The following is a 27,785-nucleotide window of genomic DNA, read 5'->3' on the forward strand; positions in this document are numbered from 1 at the left end:
CGATTTCTGTGTGTAGCAGTCAAAAGTCTTTCATATTGTACAGATTGTAGATATCTTTAAATATTAGTTGTATTATTATTCCTTTTTAAATACGCATAAAAAGTAATTATTAATTAGTGTTAAAATAAATAGCTAGTGGCATTAAAATTAGAGTCGACTTTGGCTGCGGCCTCATTTTACACAATTCAATTTCCGCCCGCCCAAGGCCAAGAAAAAATTTCACATGATTAACTTGATAACAATATAAAATAATAAAACAAATTAATAAAAAGTGATTTTCTACATTTGTTCTTCCCCTGCGACATGCTGAATATATCCTGCACGAAAACTAACAAAAATACAATTATTCATGGGGCTTCATTACATTCTTTTGGCTTGTTGTGTTGTTTGCTCTTTGCCCATTCCAATCCATTCCATTTTTGTTCAGCGTTTTACATATTACACGATTCTGCTGCAAATGCTGCTTAAATTCTTAGGCGGATATACATATATGCTTTTACATTGAAAGTAAATATTCAATCGCACATCGTTTAATCACTACAAAATGTTCTGTAAATTCCAATTTCTTGTTCCTCAAGCATGTGCTATTAGTGGTTTAAACCGAGTGTCCCACCCCCTCTATGACGCCATAAATCCCCCACCGTGAGCTATAGAAAGATCTCATGGTTCGTGTTATAGTACGTTATGTTTCCATAGATGTCTTAATGCGCAATGTCGTAGAATAGTTTTGTTCCGGCCAAACAGCGCCAAGCGCCCACTGGCACGGACACCGCTCCGCTTTGATCCGTTGCACTTAGATCACAAGCGCCATGTCCTTTTTGCTGGGCAACTGCACCCGCTTGCCCTGCCACAGCGAGTTGTGTATTGTGAAGGCATCGATGGTGACGGTCAGATGCTTGGTGTGCACTTGCGAGAAGCACTTGCCCCCTGAGTTGTATCTGCAAAAGAATGATTTGAAGGTTAGAATATGCCACAGATTAATGTTCAGACACTCACTTGAAGAACTTATCGAACATGACTTCGTCGACTTGACTAGGTCCGGTGCCGTACAGCTTGGTCACCTGATCCGACTCGGGCATGTAGCTGTAGAGGGCGCGGAACTGGCAGCCCGCATCTCGGAAGAGTACTAGGAAGTGTTTCGCCTCCGAGCGTGCTATCTTCTCGAGCACTTTCTGTTTGGCCTCACGGTTGACGGCGCCCGGAAACACGCAGTATTCGACGGCATTGAGTATAATGCCGCGATTCGATTTGGCCGCTGGTTGCTTGTAGAGTTTTGGACCTGTCAATGCAAATCGCCTTATGTTAGCAGTGTGTCAAATCATGATGCGGGATTATCACTCTACTACTTGGAGGTGTCAATGGCAAGCTTTGTTTCATATCTATAATTCTTGTAATTATCCAATGCTTAGATAATTGCAGGCTACGTGCAATATGTGAGCTAAAACTTGGGCTCTAATCTCATGAGCAAAGCTACGATTTATACTTGGGAATAGTTCAACTTGAATGCAAAATTATAAAATACATTTTAAATATAAAAAACCTGCTGTTATAGAGATGGGAAATGTTTCAAGTTTGCTGAATTGAATGTTGCCTAATTTAGTATCTTATGCAAATAATTCCAACAATTAATACAAACAATTATTAAAAATAAATAAACGTGTATGGAAAATATATAAAAACAACAATAATAATACAATTTCTTGCGGTTTTTTTTTGTTTTTAATTGTGAAGCGGTTAATTGGGCCCATCTGGTGGGGTTCGGTATTAGAAAGCACTTTGGGTGTTGTGTGTTTTGTCTACATTTATCACTGGGGTAAACATTTGTCGGCTCTCGTTTGGTTATCGAAAGTCGTGGATTTGACGGGAACATGGGAGGAGAGGAAAAACCAAGTATTGGACTCTACAGACTGCCGGCAGCCCCTCTAGAACTCGTTTATCTATGTAGAACTCATATGTGTATGTCGAAAAATGATATGGTGGAGTGGACACAAGATGCATACGAATGCCAATTGAATGAAACGAACGAAATCAAACGAAAAATGATTAAATGAAAATCATGTCATATTTTATGAGGCGTTTCGAATATATGTGGAGAGAGATGCGGGTTGTGATGACCAAAAGGTGTATGGATTTTGGTGGCTGTGATTATATATTGTAACTGAGGATTCTTTTGAAGTTGTTTGGTATGATATGGTTTTTCTTGTTGTTGTGGTTGTTGTTGTTGTGGAAATACAAACCCGAATATTCCATGTTAAAATTCGGAGTTAATGAGAAATCGCTGGATCCGTCATCAAATCCGCGACGTTTCGATATCAAACCTGGTGGCAAAGAGCCTGGTCCAGAGGGGGATGGCATATGCCTACCTGAAGCGCCCATTCCAGGCGAGGGTGCACGCCTCGGCGGTGTGGCGCGTCCCAGTCCCGAATCTGTGTCTAACCGTCAAGCAAGAGAGAGTTGAGAGTCAATCAGCGGATCGGGCACATGCAGCACAGTACACAGATCAGAGAGCACACAGGCGGGCCATGCAGTTCCATGCAGATGGTGGCCGTTCGATGGATGGGATGCATTTGGTTAGTCACCAGTCGGGAGCACCAGGGAGCACGGCGATGGGTGGCGAACGAGCGAGCGAGCGATCGAGCGATGATTTGCGTTTTGAGTTGGTTAATAAATTGTTGCATTTTGTTGTTGTTAATTTCAAGATTTGAGTTTTGTTTTTTAGTCAAGGTTGATTTGAAAGAAAGAGAAATAAAAGAAGAGAATGTGTGCACAAAATTTAGTTAAGCCATTTCGTGGATCCTTCATTTAGAGATATGTACTTAAAATTAGGAATCGAACAGGTTTACAGATGAGTGTATCGATGGATGGAAATGTGTGTGTGTGTGTGTGTGTGTGTATGGGTGGATGTGTGTGCAGGCGTATCTATCTGTATGTGCATGAATGTGGGAGTTAGTTCGCAAAATTCACATGTTTCTTTTTCTCACAGCCAATCGCACAAAATGGATTCATGTATGCCCAAAACCTGTTGCGAATTAAAAGCGGAAACCAACCCACACCCCGAAAAAACAGCCGACGAACACAAGAAAAAAGCTTGAAGAGGGACCCAGACCCAGACCCAGACAACCCCACCACCGCCACCACCGCATCAATAGAAACCGAATTTTCGCAATGGAAAAACTATGCAAAACGAAAGCACAAATATAATCAAAATCAATTGAGATTATAAAGAATTTATAATGAAACAAATCTCACAAATGAAACATAGAATAGATACCAAAATACCAAAAGGAAAATGATTAACAATTACTTATGCAAAAGTCTCACCACCAAAGAAAAGATCAAAGTACAAGGACAAGTATCAAAGTTACAAGTTAAACCAAAAAGAAAACCACTAGAAGAATACTCAAAATGAATAAGAGGATAAGAAGCATACAGATAGATAGATAGATAGATAGATAGATACAGATACGTAATGGGAAGGATAGAGTAGAGTGGAGTATAGAGTATATTTGAGGTGGAAGGAAAGCAGCTTGATTTGTAGCTGTTGTAGCTGTGGAACGCTTCTTACCGCACAAATTCATTAGCGAATTGGACTTTCGGCCCCGGAAATTAAGTGTGCTCCCCTTAGCGACGGAGATACGCGACAGAGTGCGGCCCCGCTCGACGGCTGCTGGCTCTGCAAGTAGGTCAGGTCCGACAGGGATATGCCGAGTGGTGGTGCATCATTATACAGTTTCAACATAAATATAGGTACGCAATGGATGGGGATATCAATTAACAACAAAATAAGGTACAATCCAAAAATATCGTAAATCAAACTTAAGTCCCTTCAACCGCAGCCCCAACCAAGGTGAATGTGTAAATTGTAATGCTACATATAACCCGGACGCGTCCTCGGTCCACACTCAGCGCCCCGTGTGCATTATATAGTTATAAGAGTGCGCGGTATCCTGGCATTAGTTGGCATTGCATTGGATTAGTTGTAAGCTGGAGGTGGAGTGCGACTGACTCCTTAGCGATAAATCATTAAAAACAATTAAATTATAATCGAATTAGTCAAAAGCTTGTCAGCCACAGCTAAACAAAGTGTAAGCAACGCGGCGGGCATTCATTTATCGTTGTTATTATTTTGCGGTGTTTGAATGCGATTTTGGAGAAAATCAAAAGAATAACAATAAAACATAGTAAAACGAAACGAAATAGAACTACATAATTAGGTGTGTGTGTGAGTGTGATTTGTTATACCCATCACCAACCTCTGGAAGTTTTATAGGATCCCCGTCGCCCAATTGGCGTTGAACTTGTACTGGGATAATCGTCGGGCGACTCTGTGTGAACGAGATTAGTGGTTATACCTTATCAAATACAATGTCAAGATGATCCAAGATACATATCATATCATAGTTAATTCTAAATGGGACTACGTGCAAATCAAATAATCATAAAAATAAGATCAGAATGGAATGCCCTTCTACCATTAAATATAAATCAACTTAAAGAGCCTTAAACATGCTTAAACTTAGAGATAAACAAAGACAAATAATAGGATACAATGCGGTAACAAAAGAGTAAAGGAAACGAAAGAATTACCTTTCACTGTGAGGGAGTCTTGCGAGCCCCTGTAATAATCTCTTTTCATTGAATTTGAGCTTAGTTGACCGTAGCCTAAGCAAATTCAAAACGAAAACGAAAACAAAAGGTTCATCAAATTAGCAAAGGGGCAAACAAGAATATAAACATAATCATAGCTAAATAAGGCGGTGTACACAAATAAATCAACAGAAAATAAATCGTGTGTTTTGGAGGAGTAAGAGAAAAGGCTTCAGCAAGCCGAAAACCAGCCACAGAGCTTGGCACGTTTGGTAGGATTCGATCTGATCCGTTCTCCACCTTTCCTCTTACCGGTTAGATTCGAGCTGGAGCCCTTCTTGCCCCGACTAGAGATGCTCGAAGCCTCACTGATGTCCACACTGGCATCGTCCACATGTATGGTCTTGGGCCTGGGACGTGTCGTGCGCTGCTGCCGTAGTCTCGGGTTCGTTGCACTAGATGACTGTGGTTGCAGTTTAACATGCAGATCGGGCCGATCCAGGGTTTTACCCTATACAAACGCGAAGAAGAAACGATACATTGGCAGTTTGTTCTGTTCCATCTATGCTCTGGCTATTGGCTTACCTCTCGTTCGGCCTCTTCGATGGCTTTCTTGAGTCTGTGTTGTTCCAATATGGCCGCTCGTCGCGCCATTTGATCTTCCTTCTTGCGTGCACGCTCCTCCTCCTTTTCGCGCTCCTTTTCCCGCTTCTGCGAGGCCTCGATCTCCTTGCGCGCCTTCGCCTCCTCCTGCTGCTGTCGCCGCTGCAGAGACAGCAGCATAATCTTCTCCTTGCGTCGCTCCATTTCATCCACAGACTCCTGCAAGAAGAATTTTAGACACCATTTGAACAAATCTTTAGCTAAGCTTGTCTTACCGGATCTAGGTTGGTGGCATCGGCTCCAATCACCAGCGCCTTGTTCTTGGCCGCCTCGGCGCTGCTGCTGCTGTGCTGAAGTCGCGTGGGTGACATGGGCTGCTGCTGTTGTTGCTGTTGCTGCTGCATGGGGTGTGGGTGTGACTCGTGGCCAAATGGATCCGAACCAGTTACGCCCATATGTCGTAGTTGGATGGGCGCCTCGTCCGTGTACTTGTTGTAGGTGGCATTGCCGGGCGATTTGACACTGTTGGAGTGGTTGAGCCCGTGGATGCTGTGCCTGTTGGCCCCCGCTGACTTGTGGCCATCATCGCTGCCATTGTTGTTATTGTTGTTGTGCAATTGGCTCAGGGACTCCCTTTTGAGCAAAGTCTGGTGGTCCACGCTGTCCCGGCCGCTGCTGCTGCTGCCCAAGGGTAGAGCCTCCTTTTTGGGCGAGCGCTTGGCGCGCAACGGCGGCTTGGGCCGCTTGGGCTGGTCGTCGTCGAAGGAGATGTAGAAACCCTTCTCTGCGGGCTGTTCCTCGCTGTCGCGCGGGTCCTGGAAACTGTTTGCCTGTATGGAGGGACGCGAGGGCGAGGGTATGCGGTAGGTGAGATTGCCGCTGGTGATGTTCAACTTGTTGGAAATCATCTCCCCGCTGTCGTAGTCCTCCGAACTGCTGCCCCTTCCACTGTGCCCGTGCCCCTGCAGACGCTGCTGCTGCTGCTGGTGGTGATGTTGTTGCTGCTGCTGTTGCTGCTGCTGAAGCACAAAGTCGGAGATGCGCGTGGACTGCATGGACTCGATGATGTTGCGCTCCAGCTCGTCCACATCCTCCTCGTCGCCAATGAAGCAGATGCTCTGCGGTGCCATCATGTCCTCTTGCTGCATGGGCATGGCCATGCCGTGCTGGGACTTGGGCGAGCGATTGTCGCGCAGATTGGTCAGCGACTGCTGTCTCTGCACCCCGTTGGCACCACCGCCCAACTGCCGCTGCGAGTGCTGCGGCGAGGCTTGCACCTGGAACAGATGCTGGAGCTCGCCTCCGCCGCCACCGCTGCCACCAGCACCTCCTCCACCGTTCTGGTGGAGCATAAAGCTGCCCTGGGCCGCCGCTCCTGCGCTGGAGGGAGGTCTGTTCATCCAGGTCTGCTGCGACTTCTTCTGTTGTTGCTGCTGCTGCTGGTGCTGTTGCGTCTGCCACGCATTCACATCAACCATGGGCTGCTGTATCTGCTGCTGCTGCTCGTAGGCTGCGGCAGCTGCCGAGTGCGCCCAGGTGCGACGCTGGGGATGAACCTGCGGCTGTGGCTGTGGCGAGGACTCGTGCAGGTAGAAGTGATTCGTGGGCTGGCCATAGTCATCGAAGACCACACTGCTCCTGTACTGCGGAGGGGCAGCCGCTCCGTAGTGGGGCGAGTGGTTGTTGTAGGGCGCTCCGTTGTCGCTGTAGATGCTCTGCGGCTGGTAGTGGGATGGCTGCGGCGGCGACATGTACTGGCCGTGCTCGTTGACGAACTGCATCGGCTGGGGCATGGCCATGGGCTGCGGCAGCTGCTGCTGCTGCTGGTAGGGATCGCGGCTGGGCGGACGGGAGCTGTACGCACTGACTGGGGCATTGTAGGCCTGCGGAAGATGCGGCGATGAGCCAAAGCTTTGCTGCATGGGTCGCTGCTGCTGCTGGTAGTGGTGGTCAGCCAGGTGCTGCTGCGACCCGTAAGTTTGCTGCTGCTGGGTGATGCAGTTAGTGGGGTGGTGGCGTAGCCGGAACGAGAACAAAGAACAAAAATGTGTTAGTAGACAGCAGAGGTGTGTGGCTGGGGGAGTTTGTTATAGATGCTACGACGGGAGGTGGCTGAGGGTTGCGTGTGGCTGGATGAATGCATGAATGCTTTACCTGGTTCAGCATGTTGGCTATCTGTTGGGCCTGCAGGAGCTGCTGCGCCTGCAGATGCTGGGCCTGCATTTGGCTCTGCTGCGTGGCCAGGCGGTGGATATCCTGCTGGATATCCTGCAGATTCATGTTCATGATGGCGATGCTTTGCTGCACGCGTTCCACATACATTTCCCGAGAAGTTGTTAATTGTTGTTCAGTGTGGATCGTTGGGTGCGGATTAGTGTGGGGCGTGTTCGTGGGCGTGGTCGTGTGAGTGTTTCAGTGTTTGTTGTGTTTTGTGAGTATGTTGGGGAATGTTGAAGCAGGCACACAGACACAGAGTATGGCAGAAAGTGGCGGAAAAGAGAGACACACAGGCGTTAGACATTAATAAATTGATTGCACACGGGGCAGCACAAGTTAGAGGACGGTTGAGAGGGGGCAGGGGTAATGGTTATGGCCGCATTTTGCATGATTACCTCACCCACCTGGTACTTGTCCAAGTCGACGGGATCCATGTCTGGCGTACGCTTCGACTCGTTGCTCATCGTCTCCCACTTCATTACTTCCGGACATGACTCCAGATCCTCCTAATCATAAAACAAACACATATTCAGCTTGAATAAACACTCCACAGATGACATTCGAGTCGAGGCCTACCTTCTCCTGGTGCCTGAGCAGTGCCATTTCGATCTTCCGCTTGTCCTGCTCAATGCGGCGCCGCCTCTCCTCCAGCTTCATGCGAATGGTGGACAGCTTGGAGGCGTTCTCCAGCGAGCGCATGTCCTCATCGCCCACATCCAGCTGCCAGGCAGCTGGGCTCGCTGGCATGCTGCTGGTGGAGGATTTGCGCACCGGTGTGCTCTCCGGATCGTAGGCACTCGAGCGCGCATCGTTGAAGGTGTCCGCCACGCTGTTGCTGTAGTCTTTGTCGCTGCTGGAATGTTGCTTGTTCCGTGCCTGCGGCAAGGGGCTGCTCGCATTCGATAGATTGTGAGCCGACACCGTGGGCACATTGTCGACACTGCTAAAGCGAAAACGAGTTGTGCATTAGCTGGTGCTGCATTTAGACATTAATATTCGTAGACTACCTTGCCTGCCGACGCATTGAATACTTCTCCGTCTCACGGTCCTGCTTCTCCGAGCCCGAATCAGTGTCGTAGCCAAGCTGCAGCGTGCCTCGGGCATCGGCAATGGAGGAGCGCACCGCGACAGCGGGTTCAGCTGAAAGGGAATCAATTGTTCGTTCAATCGTTCAAGAACTCTTCTTAATTGCACTCACCAATGCTGGTGTTGGACAACTTCCGCTCCCTGTCCCTCTCCCTGTCTCGGTCCCGTTCGCGATCGAATCTACCGCCCAGCGTGTTCAGCTGATCCTGGGAGCCGCCAAAGTTCTCGATGGTCAGCTGGGAGTCCTCGCTGGAGGAGTTCCTGCGCGAGCGACGCCCTGAAATTGGCATTGAGTAGAGGATTAGTTTGCTTCTGGAAGTTCACCCTCAACGCTGATTTGGATAGAGGAAGGGGACAGAGTAGAAGGGCAACGTAAGGATAATGGATCAACACAAACTAAATGACAGTCTACTGGAACTACTAAGAAGCACTACCAACGACAGTGGCTATTGTTGTGTTGTTGCTCATACCTGCAAAGCTTGGCCGCCGGCTCTGTTCCCAGTTACTTGGTCGACCCGCAGCGACAAAATCGCCTTGAGAGCAAAAATTAAACAAATATAAATTCCGAATTAAATTAAAATGAGTAAAATAAACGTAAATTAGGCAATGTTAGTTAAAAAAATAAATAAATTAGGGGTATATGTGGCCTTAAAGAGAGAGTGGGAGTCAAGGACTTGTGGTTTAAGCTTTAGAGGTTTTTTAAGCCCAAAGATCTCTCATTGAAGCCACATACAAGACGCAGTAAAACATAAAAACGAGAGATTCAAACAATAACTAAAGTGAACTGAAAGAAGCGGGAAAGCAAACCTCTCTCATCCGCCTTGGACTCGACATTGGTTTTTTCTTTAGCCTGACGCAAGCGAGCTGGAACCAGGGGCTCCTGCTGCTGCTGCTGTTGCTGCTGTAGCTGCTGCTGTAGCTGCGACTGTTGCTGCTGGTGGAACTGTTGCTGTTGCTGATGGTGGTGGTGTTGTTGCTGCTGTTGCTGCTGCTGCGAGTGCATGGATGAGAGTGTGGTGATGCCACGCGACTTGTGCACGACGAAGGCTGCACATTCGCACATTCGAGATGAGGAACGGGCAGGCAGGCGGAGGCAGTGAGCATGTGTGGGTATCGTTTTTGGGGAGGAAGGATTGGAAAAAGAACAAAATTAAAAATGTAAATTAGAATTTCAAACAAATAAATGGCATCAAGAAGAAATATATGTTTCTGTACTTTTTTTGTGGTGCATTTTCAACTAAAAATAAAATAGAAATTATAATAATAATAAATAAATTACCTTCGCCTTGATTACCATCGAAATGATTCGAATTTGCTTGAGCAACCGTCTGCTGCTGTTGCTGCTGGTATTCATTGGGCGGGGTGGATCTACGATTTAAGCCGCCGCTGAATGAATTCGAGTGCGGAACTAAAAAAACACCAATAATAATGAATAAAAAAGAAAGAAATAAATAAATATATAATCAATTTGTTCAGCTTTCCAGTTAAACAATAAAACCGCACAGGTAAATGATCCTGCATATATCCCATTGGTTATTTAATATTTTTTGGGAATTGCGTTAAGAAGCGGGCAAAGCATACAAGCATGAATTTCAGTCCGTGGATGGTGTGAGAATATTATGCAGAAGTTCCCCATCAAATGAAACCCAAACTGGGATCAGTCCACTAATCATTTATCATATTGGGGGCAGTCCAACAACAGCAACAACCACTGAAAGACCCTTAACAGCGAGCCTGCATTCAAGCATCAATGTTTGTCATCATGCACACGACATGTAAAATGGTTTTTTTTTTGCTATTTTGCAGGGGATGCAGGGATGTGCCCCGTATTAAAACTCAACAGTTTAGCAGTCTATTTCTTGTCTATGGTTTGCAAGATGTTTCTGTCAGTTCAAGTGCTCAGTGAAGAAAAAATATGTACATATTTTGCAGCATATCTACTGATTGTTCAGATGATTTTTTGTGCTCTCATTACAGACAAACTAATAATGCTTCAGTTTCAGTGTGCTGCAAGACAATGAGGTGTACCTTAGATCTTAAGCTACATTTAAAGGGTAAAATATTAATATTACTTTCTGGTGGTGGGGTAAACATCGAGAAACGATCAATGGAGGCAAACAGACGAACAAACGAACGAACGAACAAACAGAATGAGTGTGGGCAGCAGAACAAGCAAAACAAACAAACAACAAACAAATGGAAACAAGACATTCATGAAAAACCAGAGGGGGGATAACAACTGGGCATAAATATAAAGGGATTTTGGAGTACACAGAAAATGCTCGCAAAAAGTTTGATTGAAAATTTGAAGTAAACCTTGAAATGGCGGCCGATTCGAGGGCGAGCCAACGGGCGGCTGGTCGAGATCGCTGCGGAGATCGGGTATGGGCATAACGGGCTGCATTGTGAGGCCCCGTCTGTGGCAGATTCCGTGCTCATTGGCGCCCAAGGTGCGCCTGGCGATGACATCTACGGTGGGTGGTGTGGCGTCGGGTGGAGCAGAGAGGGTGGAGATCGAGAAATACATTGCATGTGGCACGTTGCACGTTGAGCATATGTGTGTGTTGTAAGTGTGTGAGTGTTGTAAGTGTGTGTGTGTGTGTGTGTGTGTAGTTAGGACCCAAGTCATCGGTAGATTGTTTTGCGGTTTACAAGTGGCAAGAGAGGAAGCGTTTTTGTTGTTGTTGTTGCACATAAACAAAGAAAGAGAATCAATTACAGAAGATTGTTTGATTGTCATTAATGCTGTTCGATTTTAGGGGGTGTAAGGTTATACATATATCCACGGCTGCCACTTTGTTGTGTGGTCTAAGCGGCAACCGTTGATAATTGTACAGAATTTCACTACGTTTTTGCATTGATTTCTAAATGGTTAAAGGGTGAGGAGAATATAATGAGAATTATATAGTATTATGATGCGATAATTTCTGAGTGGATACTTTTGTGGTTTCTAGTGATTGATTGCGGAACCGCAGAAAGAGAGACTTTTTGCCGTAATTTGTTTGGTTTTCCAATTAGACAATTTCCCCCAACAGGTGGAATAATGCACTTAGAGGTGGATCTTCAGCTTAGACTCGTTTGTGGTGAAGTATTTCCTTCCTTGACTTCATCATCAGTGAGGGGAGCATAAACTTAGAGCAAATCATAGATAAACAAAGACAAAAACAAAAGGCAAACAAAGAAGAGCGAAGGATACTGTCAGAGCAACAGACGAGAAGGCATGCCCCGGACTGATACTGATATTTATACACTAGGCAGGCCAATCTTTGGACGGGAAAGGGATTCAGGGGAGATGCGATGCGGTGCAGCGTTTTGGGATAGGTCAAATCGATAGAGAACCTCGCCACTTACCCTGACCATCCATGCCGGGATAGCAGACACACTTGGCCGGATGTATCTCGAACAGATTGAACAGATCCGTGAGCAGCAGAACCAGATTCAGTTTCATCGAACTGCAAGACACAAAAACATATAAATTTAACTGCCATTTTTGTTTTTGGTTTACGTTTAGGTACTGTACCCCCTCATGAAGGTGACATCCTCGGGCGTCATGTGGAACACGCCATATGGCAGATGCTTTTGTGAGAAATTTCCCACGAGCAGGATATTGTGTATGGAGTCCTCGACAGCGGGCAGATAGTTGATGCGCACACTCGTCCATGGCACCACCTTGGGGCAGTAGTAGGCGATGAGCAGCGCCAGGCAGATGCCATCGCACAGATCCTGAAAGTCCCTCACTGGCGGTATATCCGGCGTCTGCAAACGTGTGCCCTGCAAAAACAAAATTCCAGTTATTGTGCCTTTATTGACAAGAGCTAAAGATCAACTTACATTCTCATCGGGCATTCCTGTCTCCACCTCCTTGACGATGCGCTTCTTCAGAGCGGCGCAGGCATGCGAAATCCAAGCCAGCAGAGCTTGCTCATACGTTTGGCCAGGAGGCGTCTGGTAATTGCTGCCAGATATTCTGAAAGTCACACAAAGGTTAGCCAGGAGCCAGCAGAGTGTTAGATGTTACACCGCTCACCTTCTGATGGCCGACATGATGCGGTCACCCGATGATATCTCCTTGGCATACAGAACCATCAGCGATTCTATCACAGACATGTGGGCGTTCTGCAAAAGAAAAAAGAGGAATTAGGGGAGGAGGCTCTTTCGGGGGAGTGTCAGTGTTTGGGTACTCACAATTCTCAACGGATTCGTTTGAATTAATACCGTTTCGGTAATGGGCATGTCCGAGGACTCGGCTACCGGCACACCTTTGCGCGCTAGCGTCTGTATTATTGACCAGTGATTCAAGCTTTGGTAGTTGGGATCTGAGTACAGATTGGACAACGTCTGGCAGTAGAGCGTGGCGTTGCCCAGCTCCACAATGATCTGGGGCTTGAGGCGCTCCTGATTCTCATGGTCGCGGTAGAAGGGCTCCTTCAGGTTGTCCGGCACGCGATTGTTGAAGGCCTTCGAGAGCAGCCACTTGACGGAAGCACGTTGACGAGCCTGTCGCAAAAGATAGGAAACAAAAACAAAAGGTGTGTGTAAATTTGTGCAGGGAATATTGTGATAATGTGAGAAAAAATCTTGGGTCAGTTATTCTGTTTCCACGCCCCTCAATCTCCGGCTGGGCGGGCACCTCTGGCTCCGTTCCCAAAGCCAAGGCCAAGTTGTGCCGCTGTAATCAATGCATTATAACTGCATCTTCTGTGTATGGAATGACGCCGCTCTGCCTGGCAATTAACTAGCGCACTCTTAAGTGCCTTTTGAATCTATAGCTGTGCCTTTAGCTGCTGCAACAGTATCTGTATCTGCATCTACATTTGTGTCTGTGTCTGTGTGAAGCCATGCGTACAATCTTCAATATGAGTTCGATAAACCCGCTCGCGTTTGGCTTGGCGTGCGCCGACCGTCGACCGCCCGGTTTCCCTTCCTTCCATTGTTTTGGGGAAAGGAATGCCTGCTGCTGTTGCTGCTGCTTGCTTGGCTGAATGGATGATGATGGTCACTCAGCATGAAAGACGCCCCATCTTGTCCAGCTAGACTCGTTCATGGTCTCCTCCACTCTTTCCTTCTCTTTTTTTCCCTGCTCCGTTTTTAGAACAATCTCAAGTGCTGCTGCAGTGTTTCTCGCCAGCCGAAACCATTCCATTTCTGGTTGCACTCATAATCATAATTTGTGCTATTGCACAAAGGAGAACTTCATTCCGAGCGGACTGGCTGGCCAACCGGCCGCCGCTTCTGGCTCTAATTGAAACTGGGCGGGCATGCCAGAAGGCAATCGAAAATGAGTTCTCAAGAGGGAAACTGTCACAGATTCAGACCGAGCGAACAAGTTGTTCGTAGGCGGGGGAAATAAATACATACATAAATACATAAGTAAAAGAATGTCTCAATTTTTGTTATCTCTGGGTAAATACATATGGGACACATGTCCGCTTGTCTTGGACTGATAAGAATCGTGTGTAATTTGATTTAATTTTTTTGAATTTCGGGAAGAAGAAACCTATCTCCTTATCGTAGTGGCAGGGAATCCTCACTTGAGGCTCGGGAATTATGACAGTGTAAATATAGAAGAAAACATAGATTATTCTTGTTTACTTTCCAGATAAGGAATTGATAATATAATAAATACAGTGCGTTTCGGTAGTATCTAATAAGTGACTGTTTGCATTTATTTGGGGAAAATCTCACAGATGAAGGGCGCAGAGTTCGAACTGATCGTTCTTCTATGGGTTTTAGGACCAAATCGTTTATCAAATATTATTCTTTTGTTTCCCACTGTACACTGGTACCTTGAGTTCTCTTTGAACATTAAATTTTATCTTTGTCATTCCATAAATCTGAAACGGGTTCTGTGAAAGAGTTCGACATGAATGAAGTCATCAATAACTGTGTCAGCAAACCATTTCCATGACAGTTGGCGGTCTAAGCATTCTTTTGTAGACCATTTGCCAGTTTGGTGGATTCGGTGCTTCGGTGGATTAAAAGCACTTTACAAAATAACAAAAATTCCATTGGAACATTGCATTTTGATATGCCACGATATATTGGCGTAGGTCGTAGACCGTCCAGCTATGCGAATTGGTCAACAGGTGGAGGGAAAACCTGTTTAGTCTGCCTGTCTGCCTGCCAGGCAAGAGCTGTGCATGCTCTATCTCCCCTCCCCACTGAGGCGAAAAAACTGTCCAAAGCATAATTTGAATGGGCAACGAAACGGAAAAACTCTGGCTGCACTTTGCAGATCCATTGTAAAAACATGAGGATGGGCGCTGCTGGACGGATGGGAGCTGCAGCGAGATGTCTGAAACTCAAATTTCAAACAGGCCAGCGTAAACAATTCGAAGAAAAATTATAATAAATGTCTGCTGGTGGTTTAGACGCCCACACCATTGGATGTGGCATGAAGAGATGGATGGCAGACCATACATACATCTGCATCCATCCTCCATCTTCCATATGTTTGTAATAAAGTTTTGGTCTATTTTTTCTGTTTGTTTCAAATGTCACAAATTGAAATGGTGGCGTTTATGATTTCATTATCTTGCGCTGGCTATTTGTTTTTGGCATTCCACATTCCAGCCGATAGCCGAATGCTACAACATGAGAGAAGCGAATAGTAAAAGAAAACGGAGTAGAGAGCGGCCTTAGGTCTCAGGTCTTACTGGGGTTTAAACTTGATCGTTGTTGTTGTTCTTTCTCCCTCTGTTTTTGAGCGATTATAATTCGTTAATTGCTTGGTGGAACTGCAGAACAGAGGCAGCCAGCCAGTAGCTTGCCGAGTCGATAATCTGCGGCAACTTTCTACCCAGGGAGTTGGCCATAAAGAAGAAAAATGGTTCGATTTGGAGCCCCCCAAAAACTGTGAGCACACACGCAAGTGTGTCCCAACCCGTCACTCTTTCTCTCTCTCTCTCTAGTTCTGCCTTTCGCATGCGTAAGCCGTTTTTTTTGTATTTAGCGATTAGGTCATGCAACAGCAGCTACCACGGACGAACAGAGAGAAAGAGAGAGAGACAAAGAGAGGAGAACGATAACAAAGGTTCCATTTTCCGGCTTCAAAATCAATTTTCGATTGTTGCAGTTTTCATGAATGGGAGTTTCTTTTGTTGTATTCCGAAGTTCAAACAGCTCCCCATCCTCCAAAACCTGGTCCAGTCCCAAGCAGCAATTGTTGTTTGCATTGGGACTCAACGATATAGCGCCTCCGACTTCGGGATACTCTATATTCCAACTCGATTCTAATTGGAATGCAACAGGCGAAAGATATTCAGACGGCAGATCAGAATGAAATTCTATTCTCTGGTGGATTAAATGTTGAAAATGTTGTTTGTGTTTGTAATAATACAATATACCCTCCTCCTGAATGAGTGGCGGATATAAAACCAGTCAAATGTTAAGTAGGTGTCGGTCGCATATTTGAACGCTCGCCTGACGGAGCTAGCGGACAAGTGGGAGCGGCGACGGAGACGGCGACGGCGACTCGCATTACCTCACTCAGCGCCCCATTTTGGCAAAGAGAGTAGGTGGGAAGTAAACGCTGCTCCGCTCCGCTCAGCCAACGCCGGAATGTTAATGAGCGCAGCGTTATTTAGTTTGTGTTTCTTCGAGTATGAGCATATTTTTAATAGTAACTATACACACTGACACACAACACACACACCATCAAACAGGCACACACAATCGCCCTGGCTAGGCGGGGGCTTAGAGTAAAGGCTAAAAATATGTTTAACCTGTCGTATTTCCTGTGATTCGGCGGCATCCATGCTGGCGGTTATACGCTGCTGGTGCTGCTGTTGGATGCGGCGGCGACTGCAGCTGCTGCTGCTGCTGCTACAGCAGATGAGGGGAGATGACGGTGCAACAACCCGAGTCTACGAAATTTTCTCTGCGCGGCGGGCAAAACGGATGACACTCCGGCTGGCTGTCCGACGCCCAGTCTCCGCTGCACTTGGCACTTCACTTTGCTCTCTCTCACACACTCTGCGACTCTCTCTCCACGCGCTTTTCCTTTTGTTATTTTCCACACTTTCCTATTACGCTGTCGTCGTCGCTGCTGTGTTGTGTTTTTCTTTTGGTGGGACGACGCCTCTCTTTTGGAATTTTCACTTCAGCCTAGACAGCAAAAAACACAACGGAATAATTTGATTGGCATTTTAGCAACTGCATTTGAGATGAGGATTAATTGCGCACACGCATTGGCAGCAGCAAGAGGCAGGCAGCAAACGATTTATTTAAGCAGCCAAAGACGATGGAAAACTAGCAAAAGAAAAATGTGAATCATTCAGTGGGGCGCACTAGGCAGTGGGCGGCAGTGCGCGGGCCCAAGGGGGGTTGCCTTGCTCCACTGTGCAGCAAATTGAAGAAGTGGGGCCATAACATACTGTAAGGCCTTACAGTCGACTGTTGTCGGAGTTGCGAGGGCTCAAGATGCTGCATCAGCTGTTGCAATTTCGTCGAATAGGCGACACCCAGACGCACTTTTCCGCACGCACGCAACGCTTTTAGATTAGTTAGTGTATAATTATGGCGGTGGCTTTCGCAGTTTTCCGCAATTTGCATGTTTTCCAGCCTCTGCCGACAGTAATAAATGAAAACATTTTTCTTTTGCTTGCTGTTGTTGTTCGCCTTGCAGTTTGCCTCTCTTTCGTGCGCGATACGCTGCCAATACTGGTGCTGAGCACTGTTACTGTTATGTTATGCTCTTCGCTCTCATTGGAGGGCACGGCGTATGGGGCGAGTGATGACCGAAAATGCTGTGTATGTGTGTGTGGCCTACGCACATTTTTGCCTGATTCCGCACTGATTTATATTTTCTATGACACTTATATGCATTTCACACGATTCGCGCTCACTTTCACTGCATAAGTAACTATGTTTAATACTATAATTTAGCTTTAAATGAATAAAATCGCGAACAACTACCAACTTTTTTTTTTGATATTTAATCGCTAGAGATGAGATGGTCGCAGAGATGAGTCCGCATTGACCTGGTACTTCAGTTCGATGATGGGGCTGTCGATATTTTCTTGACTATCGATGGTTGTTAGTAAGACCATGCATGGTGTTGCATTGGTAATTCTTATAATTTAAACAATATGATGACATTCTGTTGCGCGCACTATTTCCTCTGTTAAACATTTTCGATACACAATATAATCGACACTGCTTGTGATAAAACAATTTCAAATCATATTTCGCCTGAACGTAGATTTTGATATAATGTATTGCAAATTGGAGTCAACCACTTCAAGAACACTATTTTCATCTGCTGCACGCTGGAAAGCTGATGTGATCGGAATGTCCAAATATCAACGAATAAGAGTGCCCACCAACGTCCCCATTTTACAAAGGCCTGTTGGATTTATCTGTTTTAAATGGTTTTAAATGTTTATAATTTGTATTGCAGGCCCTTCAGAATACCTCCTGCTAAGGATTGGCAAACGTTTCCCCCACACTTTGTCAGAAATGGAATGTTTGCCGGCACCCCGTTTCTCGTATACCTTGCACCGAACAAAACCAACAAACTTTGCAGCACTGTTTTGTGCGTGACTGAATGTCGTGACATGCGTGCTTTGGTTGTATTTGTGTGGATATTATAATTTGGTTTAGGTTTTGTTTTGTTGTGAATCCAATATATACAATGCACGTCGAAAAGAAATCGGAGCTCCGGAGCCTCCTGAAGTCGGGTGACAAGCGGTGTAAATTGGTTGAGCCAAGAAACACAAAGAGCTGCGTCTGGAGATTTTTTAACTTAGTCTCTTGCGACGACAAAATAGAGCCGTACGCCTGCTGTAAAACCTGTGGAGATCTCCTGTCCTATAGCGGAAAGACTGGCACTGGAAGCTTACTCCGGCACAGGTGCTTGCACTCAAATAACGGTAAGTTCAGGATCTGATATATTCACGCACGTCCCCTCACTGCCACGCGTGCCCGTGCCCTCCGTGTCCGTAATAGACGGGGCACGGATCATTACCATCGCGATAGAATCAGAGACCGCCTCTTCGCAGTACCGTAATCTGTGACCGATATGCACATCTCCGTTCCTAGCTAATAAAAGTGCTGCAAATAATAAAACAAACAATTTCTTGGGGGGAGGTGAAAAACATAGATACACACAGGAATGCATATGCACATACACACATAAGTGAAACCAATTAGTCTGTATAAATTCTGCCAGTTCCCTCAGTCAGGGTTGCCCATCAATAGAAAATTGAACATATTTGTGTTTGAATTTGAGCCATGGTGCCATTATAATATACATTCAGAAAATTAAAATAGTCGAGGGCATTTATCTTTTTATTCAGTAAAATTGTGTTTATTTTGTATTGCCTCTTTTTGGTTTCTTTGTTTTCCCTCCCTTACACTTTTTACGTTTTGCAACACTAAAACGGGTGCAACACATTGGACAACACTGACGCCAGCAACGCTAATATAATCGGCATTTTCATTTGTAGAGAAAATTTTACTTTTCCACGAATTAATTCACATCTAGAAAGTAAAGATGCCAAAAGGACGTGTTAGCAATGTGTGGCAGCACTACGACATCAACGAGGATTGCGAAAACTTTGCGATATGCCGCTATTGCGGTAATAATATATCGCGTGGTGGCATGGCCAGCAATTTGAAGGGGAACAATACCACCAATTTGTGGACGCATCTGCGTCACAAGCACAGCGACGAGGTGATCGTAAATCCGGTGCAGAGCCGCCAAGGGCGTATTATTCCCATTATTAAAAAAGGTAAACAACTATCACCACGGCACAACACAGCTATCAGCAAGTGACCATTTTGGGCGGGAGGTCGAATGCGCTATCGACTATTGGGCTCGATGTGGCCGACTTGGGGTAAACTATCGAGGACTACCATCTCTTGGTGGCTATTGATGTTTTTCGACGAGTTTCAATGTATCGCATATCTTATTAACAAACACTCTATCGCATACATATAATTGCAGAGAAAACCGTGCGAATAACTAAGGCCAAGCAGCTGCGGGAGCCATTGCATGTGGCCAAGCCGAAGATTGAAAGACAGTCCACCTCGTATGTAGGCGAGGCTGGAGCACTCCCGCAGAAGTGGGAGGAGTATGAGCAAAACGATGAGATCAGCGAGGACATCAAGGATATTATCTACAGCGAAGATCCGCTCTGCTACAGCCCCATACATGTCATGGAGGAGGAGGTTGCCCTCGAGTCTGGCGCAAAGGTCACCGTGCTGAACCCCAGCGTCCAGACCCGCTCCACCATCAGCGCCGCACCTGTCGTGGCCACTGTGGTGGCCTCAAACACCAACACGGCCAACGCGGCCAAACAGCTGAAGAACAACCTGGAGACATCCATCGACCGCCTGACCACGGTCAGCGAGCAACTGAGCTACATCATTCAGCAGAACCACGAGGAGCAGAGCAAGGATGACGACTACTACTTCGCCCTGAGCCTTGTGCCCAGCATGCGTCAGATGTCGCTCAGCCGCAAGCTATATGTGCGCACCAAGATCCAGGAAGTTATCTTCAAGGCAAGCGAGGAATCCGGCTCCGCCAAGGACGAATGAATAGATTAAGTGCGGCTACCAGGAAAAAGGACGAGCAAGCCACATAACACAAAGATGAATGTGTTTGAATGGTTGCTTGCTCGTTCGGTTTTTGGGTAGCTGATTTTAATCGATTAGGCTAACTTTATGACTTTATGTATTCTGTATATCCACTTAATAGATTTTTCTTGAGATCAAGAGTGCATCTATTTTTCAACTATTATGTAAAAACTCGATTCACAATTAGAAAAAATAACAAAATAAAGATCCGACAGACAAAACAATAAGTGAGGGAGAGAGAGAGAGGGAACAGCAGCAATTATTGCTTTATCTTCATTTTATGGATGTTGTTTATTTTAAATAAATTTTATTTAAATAACTTGTTAAGATTTACAAAACAGAGAGCGTTGCTAGATTAGAATTATAATTATTATTTGTATTTTATATTATAATTTACAAATCGATTTGCGGCCAAGTTCTGTCTATGCCTGTAATTCCTATAAATATGTATGTGCATATCCCTATCGGTATGGATGCGATTCCTCTCGCTCGCGTAGATCTAGACGTACAAGCATCCAATTACATTTTATATTACAATACAAATACAGATTGCAATAAAACTTCGACAAATCGAGTAATAAACAATAAACTTATGATGTACTCGTCTTGTGTATGCCCATGTCTGTCTGTATATATATTATGTATATTGTATATGTATGTATATGCACCCAGACATCTTAGGCTTAGGCTTAGATTTAGTCAACAAATCGGTAGCTTATCAAACACTCTGACTTGAATAGCAAAATGTATACAGACATTTGTATGGATCTTATGAAGATTTGGTGTTACTCCGAATGTATTCCCAAATTGTGGATACTTATTTATGATGATATGATACAAAAATGTATGGGTTGTGTGAAAGATGGCTAGGACTAAGTGCACGATATGTTTGCCAAAAGTTTGTTTGGTATGTGTAAATTTCTTGCAATAATTATTATGCTAGATATGTATGCGGCAAAATGTTGAAGTTCTGGCTTTAGCATTTATTTATGTGTATGTGTATATCTATTTAGGTATATAACATTTTGATTTCAGTTTTCTCTGGCTGAGTTTTGAGAGTAGTTCCCCATAAGTTCGTACATATCTAGATATATGGCATATCCGAAAGGGTGTCGTATACAAGCATTTAGTTATGTCCAAAGGTTTATTCAAAAATGTTCATCTGTTTTTGGTATATCTGAATTCGTATAATTTTCAATCATCATGGGTATGTGTGTATAAATTGGTATAATTTCCTCTATTCACAGTTCCGATAGGTATGATATACATATACATTTCATTTAGTTATTGTATTGTTTATGTACATAGAGTTTTCGCCCCGATTTCATATGTATTTCCTTTACTCTGATATGCTATTACATATGTATATGTATGTGTAAGTATTTATTGGGTATTTTTATCTCTATTGCCTAGGCATATTCAAAAACAATCAATCAAAAACGGGGAATCAATCGACAAAATATACAACTATATTGATAAAGTGTTTTTGAATTTTGGAACCATTTTATTTTGCTTTCTTTCTGTTTATTGCACTTTCGAGCTTCCGAGTTGGGAGGGGATTATTGGTTGGCCTGCCAATAGCCTCATTTAGTAGTAATATTATTTGGTTGAAGTCACCAGCTGACTGGTGCTGTACCCCTGGGTGTTGCAGGTGGGCAGGGCGAAGGGATTGAAGCTCAGGCTGCTCACTCCTGTAAATAATTTAAAAAGATTTTGAATTGCCATTAGTTGGGATCTATCAAAAAACAAATAAAGGTAAAGGTAAATCGATGTTTCCTAAGTAGAAAGTTTGCTATCTTCAGTCAAATAATAATATGAATAAAATATAATACTTAGAGTTAGGATGTACATATAAATGGGTAACATTGGAGAGCTTTTCCTGCTAAAGGTTGATCCTCCCTCTAAGTTCGATATTTTTGGGAGATCTGAATCGTTTTTAGGATAAATATTGGGATAATGCAAATTATAAATACCGTTAATCGTGTGTTTTCTGTGTTGTTTTTGTAGGTGGAAGTGTTTTTTTTTCAGTGCTCGGCCAGAGCCACAGATTGTGGGGCGTCCTCGCCGATAGATGTGTTTTCAGTGTGGGTTGGTTGGGGGGCTGGTGTCTGTGTGGGTGGGCGTGTTTCAGCAGCATTTAATTTCAACAAAATGTCGTTTATCCGGCCCATTCCCAGTTCCCAATTCCAGTCCTGCTGTTCCTTCTTCTCGTCCTTCTCCTGCTTCTGGTGCGACTCCTCCATTGGCTCTTCGATGAGCTTCTGCCTGCTGCAGTTCCTTAAACGGCCGCCGCCGTGGCTGCTGACACGGCTGGATTGTGCCACGGCTGGTGGGGATGCGGATAGTGGTGCGGATGTGCGGCGGCCACATGATGATGCTGCACGAACGCCTGATGCCACGTCGACGACACGGCGGACACTGTTGAAATTAATGGCGGAAAATGCACTTTGCTGAGCATACTTTTGTTCACTTTGTTTTTTGGGGGGAGGGATAATTTGGGTCTGGGACTGGGAGTTTCGAGTTCGAGTGGGTGGCATTCATGTGAGAGTTATATGAACGAAAAAAAGGTGTAATCAACTCAGGAAAATGGGTAATGAAGAAACTAAATCGATGGGAAGAACAATTCTTGGGACGCTGAAGGGAGCATCAAAAGCTAAGCAAAGATCTGTTCTATCGAAATATCTATGGAAACTTATTCTGAAACATTTCTTTGTGTCTTCTATACTATAACAGAAGAGTCTCTTCAATTCTCTGGTTTAAAGAACTTCAAGAACTTCTATCTACGCCTTCTATCCATTTTGACACCTTCCTTGAGCCTTCTTTAATTCAAAACTCACTTCTCTTGCTCTCTAGATAACTTCCCTTCACCACTCGGCTGTTAGTTCTGCGGGGGATCTACTTGATCTACTTACTTGACGTGGAGTTGAAGACGCTGCCCGGCGAGGAGGAGAGCGTGCCCATGTTGGGTGTGGGCGCATAGCCGTTGGCCGTGGCTGCCACCGCTGCCGTGGTGGCCGACGTGCCGTAGGAGCCGCCCGAGCTGTGCGGTGTGGAGGCGCTGCTGCAGTAGCCGCCGCGTGGACTCACGCTGCTCGACTGGGCGCGCTGGTAGTCATCCTCGGTCCACTGGCCGCTGCCGTCTTGCACGCTGACAGCCAGCTGTCCGGCATAGGAGTTGAAGCCGGTGGAGCCGCCCGGAGATCTGCTGCGCGCAAGGGAGCGCCAGAGGTGGAGAGAGTGAGAGACTGTGGGCGGCAGAGTCGGGGTGGAGATGGTCTTACCTGGGCATTGAGTACAGAGCCTCGACCAGGTCGGCGGCACGCTTCAGTATGATCTCCTTCTGCAGCTTTTCTGGGTCGCCGGGATGGCGTGGGATGAGCTTCTGCAGGCGCTGGAATCCGTAGTCGATTGTGGGTTCGTTGAGAGCTGCTTGGAGCGCGTCAAATGGATCGAAAGGTTAGGCATGGACTATGCGGAAGGAGGGGGGGCCTCGATGGGCGACCACTTACAGACATAGACGAAGCGTCCGGGCGATCCCTTGCAGAACTGCTTGCTCTTGTAGGAGAGCGTCACCTCCACGACGCCGGGTATATGCCTGGGCGGGGTCTGGACGCGGATGGCGTGCGACGTGATCAGCTCACTCCACACGAGCATCGTGCCGAACACCACCTGGAGCCCATCGAAGAAGTTGTCGCCCACAATGATGACTGTGGCGCCGCCAGTGGTCCAGCCCTCGCTCGGGGAGATCGCCTTGATGCAGGGCGTGGCCACCGGCAGGGGCGGGTAGAGACCTGAAATAATATTCCAATAACAGTTCCAACATGAGTAAAATCTACCCAAAAAGTAACTTTTCTCTAGGATCTGCCTGCCAATTGCTACAAACAAAATGAAAACTTTGGAGGGGGAAGCTCTTGGGTCGAGGATTGGGAGGGTAGGGATTGCTGGAGCTACGTAAAACGAAAAAAGTGTTTTGGAATAATTGGAATTTTGCTACAGACCATCGTAGGTACTGTCGGGCGCTAGGGGGTGACCGGATATGGACAGGGATGTGTTGCCTGTACCTTCCGTGGTGTCCAGCCGCTTGGCCCTCCGTCCGTGCTTCGAGTTATTGTGCACAAACATGTTGTCGGAGATGGCCAGCAGGGGTCCGTCCACGGCCACCTGTGTGGAGATGACCACCTGCAGAGGGGGGAGACGGCAAATGTTACCGATTAGCACCGATCATCAATGATTCTTGGTTAGGCATCGCCACTCACCTGGAATCTGCGCATGTCCCGCGGGTTGCCGGCATTTTTCAAGCAATTTTGATTGCACTTCAAGAAGAACTTGAGAAAGAAGCTGCAAACAATTAAATAAGTTTTCATTAGTCAATAAACTGTACACTGGCCAACAAAAAGTAGGTTTTTAAATCACTTATTAATGATTTCGTAACCCATTTCTCTCTCTCAGTGTACAAGCTCTATCGGCTTGGATGCACTGCGTTCAATTAAGTCTCTTTTACGACGACTTCGGATCCGGCTTTATGAGCTGCTAATCACGGGTTTCGCCTTTTTGCTGCCCGCCCCTGCCACTGCCACTTGCTGCTGCTTTTCCTGCCTTTTCTTACGCTCGTTTTTGTTTTGTTTTCAAGCAGATGTTGGCCCTGCGGCTAGTTCGAGTGCGCCCCTTTTGCCACTTGCCCCCGCGTTGCCTTGTTGCTGTTGTCCAATCGATGCCGTGCCCTGGGGCTGCGGATGCGATAAGTGGCTTGCAGTGCCCGACAGCCGGCGAATGTCCTGCGGCTCTACGCTAGAAATTGACACCCGTGAGTGGTGCATTTAAATGGCAAAAATACTTTTATGCATCCGCCGCAGCGGCGCGACATGATAGGGCACATCCCCTTGTTCCGCTCTCTCCCCCACTGATTTTATTTGCAGAAATAATATTTTCCTTCCTTTACGTATCAGCGGGTGGCAGTTTTCATTTGTTTTTGGTGTTGCTTCTCACTCGACAAATTGGACAAATTAGCAGGGAGGAGAAGTGTTAACCAGCGGGCAAACATCTGCATATGTCCATGCTCAGTGGGAGCGTTTCATTATCCTCAGGATTACACTCTACAGATCGAATGTTTCTTCAGGAAAAGGCAAAGATGTCCAGTCTTTTTTCTAAGGGTTAGACATGTATTTACCCAATAAAGCAAAGCACATTAAAAACCATTCAGCAATCCATAATTCAGACACGAAATTCGATAAGAAATAAACGAATTTCAATTAAAACTGAAACTGATAAACAAAGAGCGAACGCAGAGCGCAGATTCAAATGAATCAAACCAAGGCCAGGCACTCCATTCACACAGGCACCCACCCTACCATAATGAATCATTAGCGAATTAATACAAATTTCTCTTCAGAATCACAAAGATATAAATGTTATTTCTGTAGCTTAAAGGGCCGCTGGTTAAAGGTTAAAGGTTCGCTGGCACTGGGAACAGATGTGGCGCTGAGGCCCAGAATCGACGAGAATTGAGAGCGGCGTCAGCACATCCCTCCCATCCCCTGAGAGGGCTAGAGCCATGTATCTGTCAGATGCAATATCGAGTTACATGCAGCGTGGAAACGCTCACAGATGCAACTGCAGCGCGGAAAACTGAAATTTGAATACGTATCGAGTGGCTATTGAGCAGGAGGATCATTCACTTGATGGGCTGAGGCTCATCCCTGGTATAGGAGGGACACCCATCATCGCCCTGCATCTTTATGGGCAGCTAATTGACTTTCTCGGAAGCGGCAATGCACCGTGCACCGTGCCCCTCTCCCTCACGCTTGAGTTACAATGTTTTCAAAATATCCTGACAGGACGCATAAATTGCCAGTGCCCCTCACCACCACTCCCATCATCCACGAAGATATCCATTTGCATGGGTCTGTCTCCCTGTAGTTTTACGCTGCAGTTGAGTCAGTTTCGGTGACTGAATCCCCCGAATACTCGAGCGAGCATACGAATCCTGACCAATTCAATTTCCTATGCGACGCTAGGATTTGACTCTATGCTGCTCTGGGCTACCCCCTACCCCACTCCCTTTGGGGCAATTAAAAATTCCAGTCGCGTCCCGCCAATAAATCAAAGTGTCCTCCATCTTTGGGCTCTGCTCCATCTCCTTCCACACTGCTTGCTCTCCTTTCTCAGGATGCTGCTGCTGCTGCTGCGGCAACAAAGTTTGCTCTTTTGGCCTCTTCTTTGTCCTTTGTTTTGCCAGCAACGCGAAATTTTCATTTAATGAAAAGCTACGCATCATCAAATGCTCGCACATGACAGAGGCGCACCTCAGGGGGCATGGGAATGGCGCTTCGATGGGGATGTTCTTCTGTTTTCTGTTCCGCTCTATTATGGTGGGGGGTCTATTGGCAGCTCAGGCACGTAGAGCCAACGAAGTGCATAATTGGTCATTCATATTTGGAGGTGAGGGGGCGGACACCGAAAAGAAATTCGATTGGGTGGAGAATTTCTTATTTTTCAGTGGGTGGACAGTTCTTCAATTGCCAAATCAATGCCTTTTGGAGCAAAGGGGGAAGACTGATTTTTAATAATAATAAGAAACATTGGATGAATAATAGTTACTTATTGTTTTTTTTAGGGTAGTAGAATATCTATTGGAAATGTTTTTATATAGTTCTTAAAATTCCACAAACTGATTTTTATCGCAGCAAACCCAAATGATTTGTCATCTCAACAAACTTTATGGTCCCCGCAACATCCCCAAATCCAACCGATAGCCTCTAGACCACTTGCCAGCCCATTCCATTCACAGCATTCGGGGCACAGACAATTGAAATAAATTCGAAATATCTTTATCCAAAAGTTAAGGTTTTTCTTTATGGCCTGGAGCCAGTGGGTGCTGGGTAGGGGTGTTCAGAACGATTAACTGTAAATTTGCAAAGCAGCAGCAAAAACAACAACAGGCGAAAATGTTGGCCTTATCTCTCGGGCATCGCCAACAAAAACTCACACAAATTTAATGATGAATTTGCAGAGAGCATAAATCGCTTTACCTGCCCTGCCACCTCTTGGCTGCTGCTCTCCCCCCACCACTTTCTCTCTTTCCTCTTTGGCGGCTCGGATGGGATGTTGTCGCTGATGTTATCAGGCAGCAGCGTGAACAGGCCGTGAGGAGCCGAGAGCGTTTTTGGCGCACGCCGGCAAACACCAGCAACAGCAGAGGAGACAGCAGAAGCAACCTGATGGAAAAGTTAGCCTGTGGGTGCCGACACTTTTGATACCCTACCAGGAATATAGTTCATATGGGAGCCATGGGATATGCTCATCCTTGCAGATGTTGCTGCTCCTCTTGAAGGGTATTCAACAAACACTATTCTCCCCCTCTCTCACTCTCTGCTGAGGGTAAGACTGGCGGCGTGCGGAGTCGACGGCAACTTGTCTCTAATTTTTCACTAACGATAATATTCAAAATTTTCAACTTTATTGTCGCATAAACTCAATGGAAATGACACAGAGGACGAAGGCAGAAGGCTCGTAAGAAAAAGCAGCAAATGAATGAAGAAGCAAAGCTAGTCAAAAGCAAGAGCCGGGAGAGCTTTGTGAGATGTGGGTGGGGGTGGGGGTGGGGGTGTGCGAGAGTCAAGCCTAAAATAATGCGAAAACTTACTTTCGCGCCATTTCTATGCCTTTTGGCATTTTCTCCACCAAAACACACACACACAGACAGAGCGAGAGAA

The 27,785-nt window shown here is 45.8% G+C and overlaps 3 protein-coding genes across 60 annotated transcripts in view; 1 reads left to right on the forward strand and 2 right to left on the reverse strand.

The window, feature by feature from the left end:
* Window positions 1–35: 35 nt before the first annotated feature.
* LOC117891158 (patronin) lies at window positions 36–17,433 on the reverse strand. 50 transcript variants are annotated; one of them, XM_034796454.1, is made up of 26 exons: window positions 17,268–17,433; window positions 16,218–16,599; window positions 12,679–12,990; window positions 12,521–12,609; window positions 12,325–12,460; window positions 12,014–12,264; window positions 11,845–11,945; window positions 10,810–10,962; window positions 9,773–9,901; window positions 9,301–9,540; window positions 8,964–9,026; window positions 8,606–8,770; window positions 8,415–8,547; window positions 7,984–8,350; window positions 7,803–7,913; window positions 7,345–7,491; window positions 6,618–7,178; window positions 5,466–6,170; window positions 5,173–5,409; window positions 4,900–5,098; window positions 4,588–4,662; window positions 4,254–4,325; window positions 3,566–3,673; window positions 2,238–2,432; window positions 997–1,279; window positions 36–938 (listed from the first exon to the last, which is right to left on the reverse strand). In XM_034796454.1, exons 2-26 carry the CDS (start codon window positions 16,248–16,250, stop codon window positions 794–796), a joined length of 5,010 nt encoding a protein of 1,669 aa, XP_034652345.1. In that variant the 5' UTR covers window positions 16,251–16,599; window positions 17,268–17,433; the 3' UTR covers window positions 36–793. The 50 variants fall into 50 exon arrangements, with proteins under 50 accessions (XP_034652345.1, XP_034652344.1, XP_034652308.1 ...); XM_034796453.1 differs by having other exon boundaries at window positions 5,466–6,173; XM_034796417.1 differs by having other exon boundaries at window positions 5,466–7,178; window positions 7,984–8,347.
* A 629-nt stretch (window positions 17,434–18,062) lies between these two features.
* On the forward strand, window positions 18,063–20,062 carry LOC117891165. 2 transcript variants are annotated; one of them, XM_034796488.1, is made up of 2 exons: window positions 18,063–18,365; window positions 19,442–20,062. In XM_034796488.1, exons 1-2 carry the CDS (start codon window positions 18,128–18,130, stop codon window positions 20,032–20,034), a joined length of 831 nt encoding a protein of 276 aa, XP_034652379.1. In that variant the 5' UTR covers window positions 18,063–18,127; the 3' UTR covers window positions 20,035–20,062. The 2 variants fall into 2 exon arrangements, with proteins under 2 accessions (XP_034652379.1, XP_034652378.1); XM_034796487.1 differs by lacking the exon at window positions 18,063–18,365 and adding an exon at window positions 18,873–19,226.
* Window positions 20,063–20,770: 708 nt separating this feature from the next.
* LOC117891162 (transcription factor collier) overlaps window positions 20,771–27,785 on the reverse strand; it is a 28,059-nt gene continuing 21,044 nt past the window's right edge. The window contains exons 6-11 of one of the 8 annotated variants that reach the window (XM_034796478.1): window positions 24,330–24,411; window positions 24,072–24,252; window positions 23,583–23,864; window positions 23,355–23,502; window positions 22,986–23,275; window positions 20,771–21,764 (exon numbers count right to left, since the gene is read on the reverse strand). In XM_034796478.1, the coding sequence (XP_034652369.1) occupies window positions 21,673–21,764; window positions 22,986–23,275; window positions 23,355–23,502; window positions 23,583–23,864; window positions 24,072–24,252; window positions 24,330–24,411 (1,075 nt within the window). In that variant the 3' untranslated portion in view covers window positions 20,771–21,672. Of the gene's footprint in view, window positions 21,765–22,096; window positions 22,492–22,985; window positions 23,279–23,354; window positions 23,503–23,582; window positions 23,865–24,071; window positions 24,253–24,329; window positions 24,412–27,785 lie in introns of those variants that run through there. The other 7 variants (XM_034796476.1, XM_034796474.1, XM_034796473.1 and 4 more) reach the window with 7 other exon arrangements.

Source organism: Drosophila subobscura, chromosome E (assembly GCF_008121235.1).
Source record: "Drosophila subobscura isolate 14011-0131.10 chromosome E, UCBerk_Dsub_1.0, whole genome shotgun sequence".
NCBI classification, from domain to species: Eukaryota; Metazoa; Arthropoda; class Insecta; order Diptera; family Drosophilidae; genus Drosophila; species Drosophila subobscura.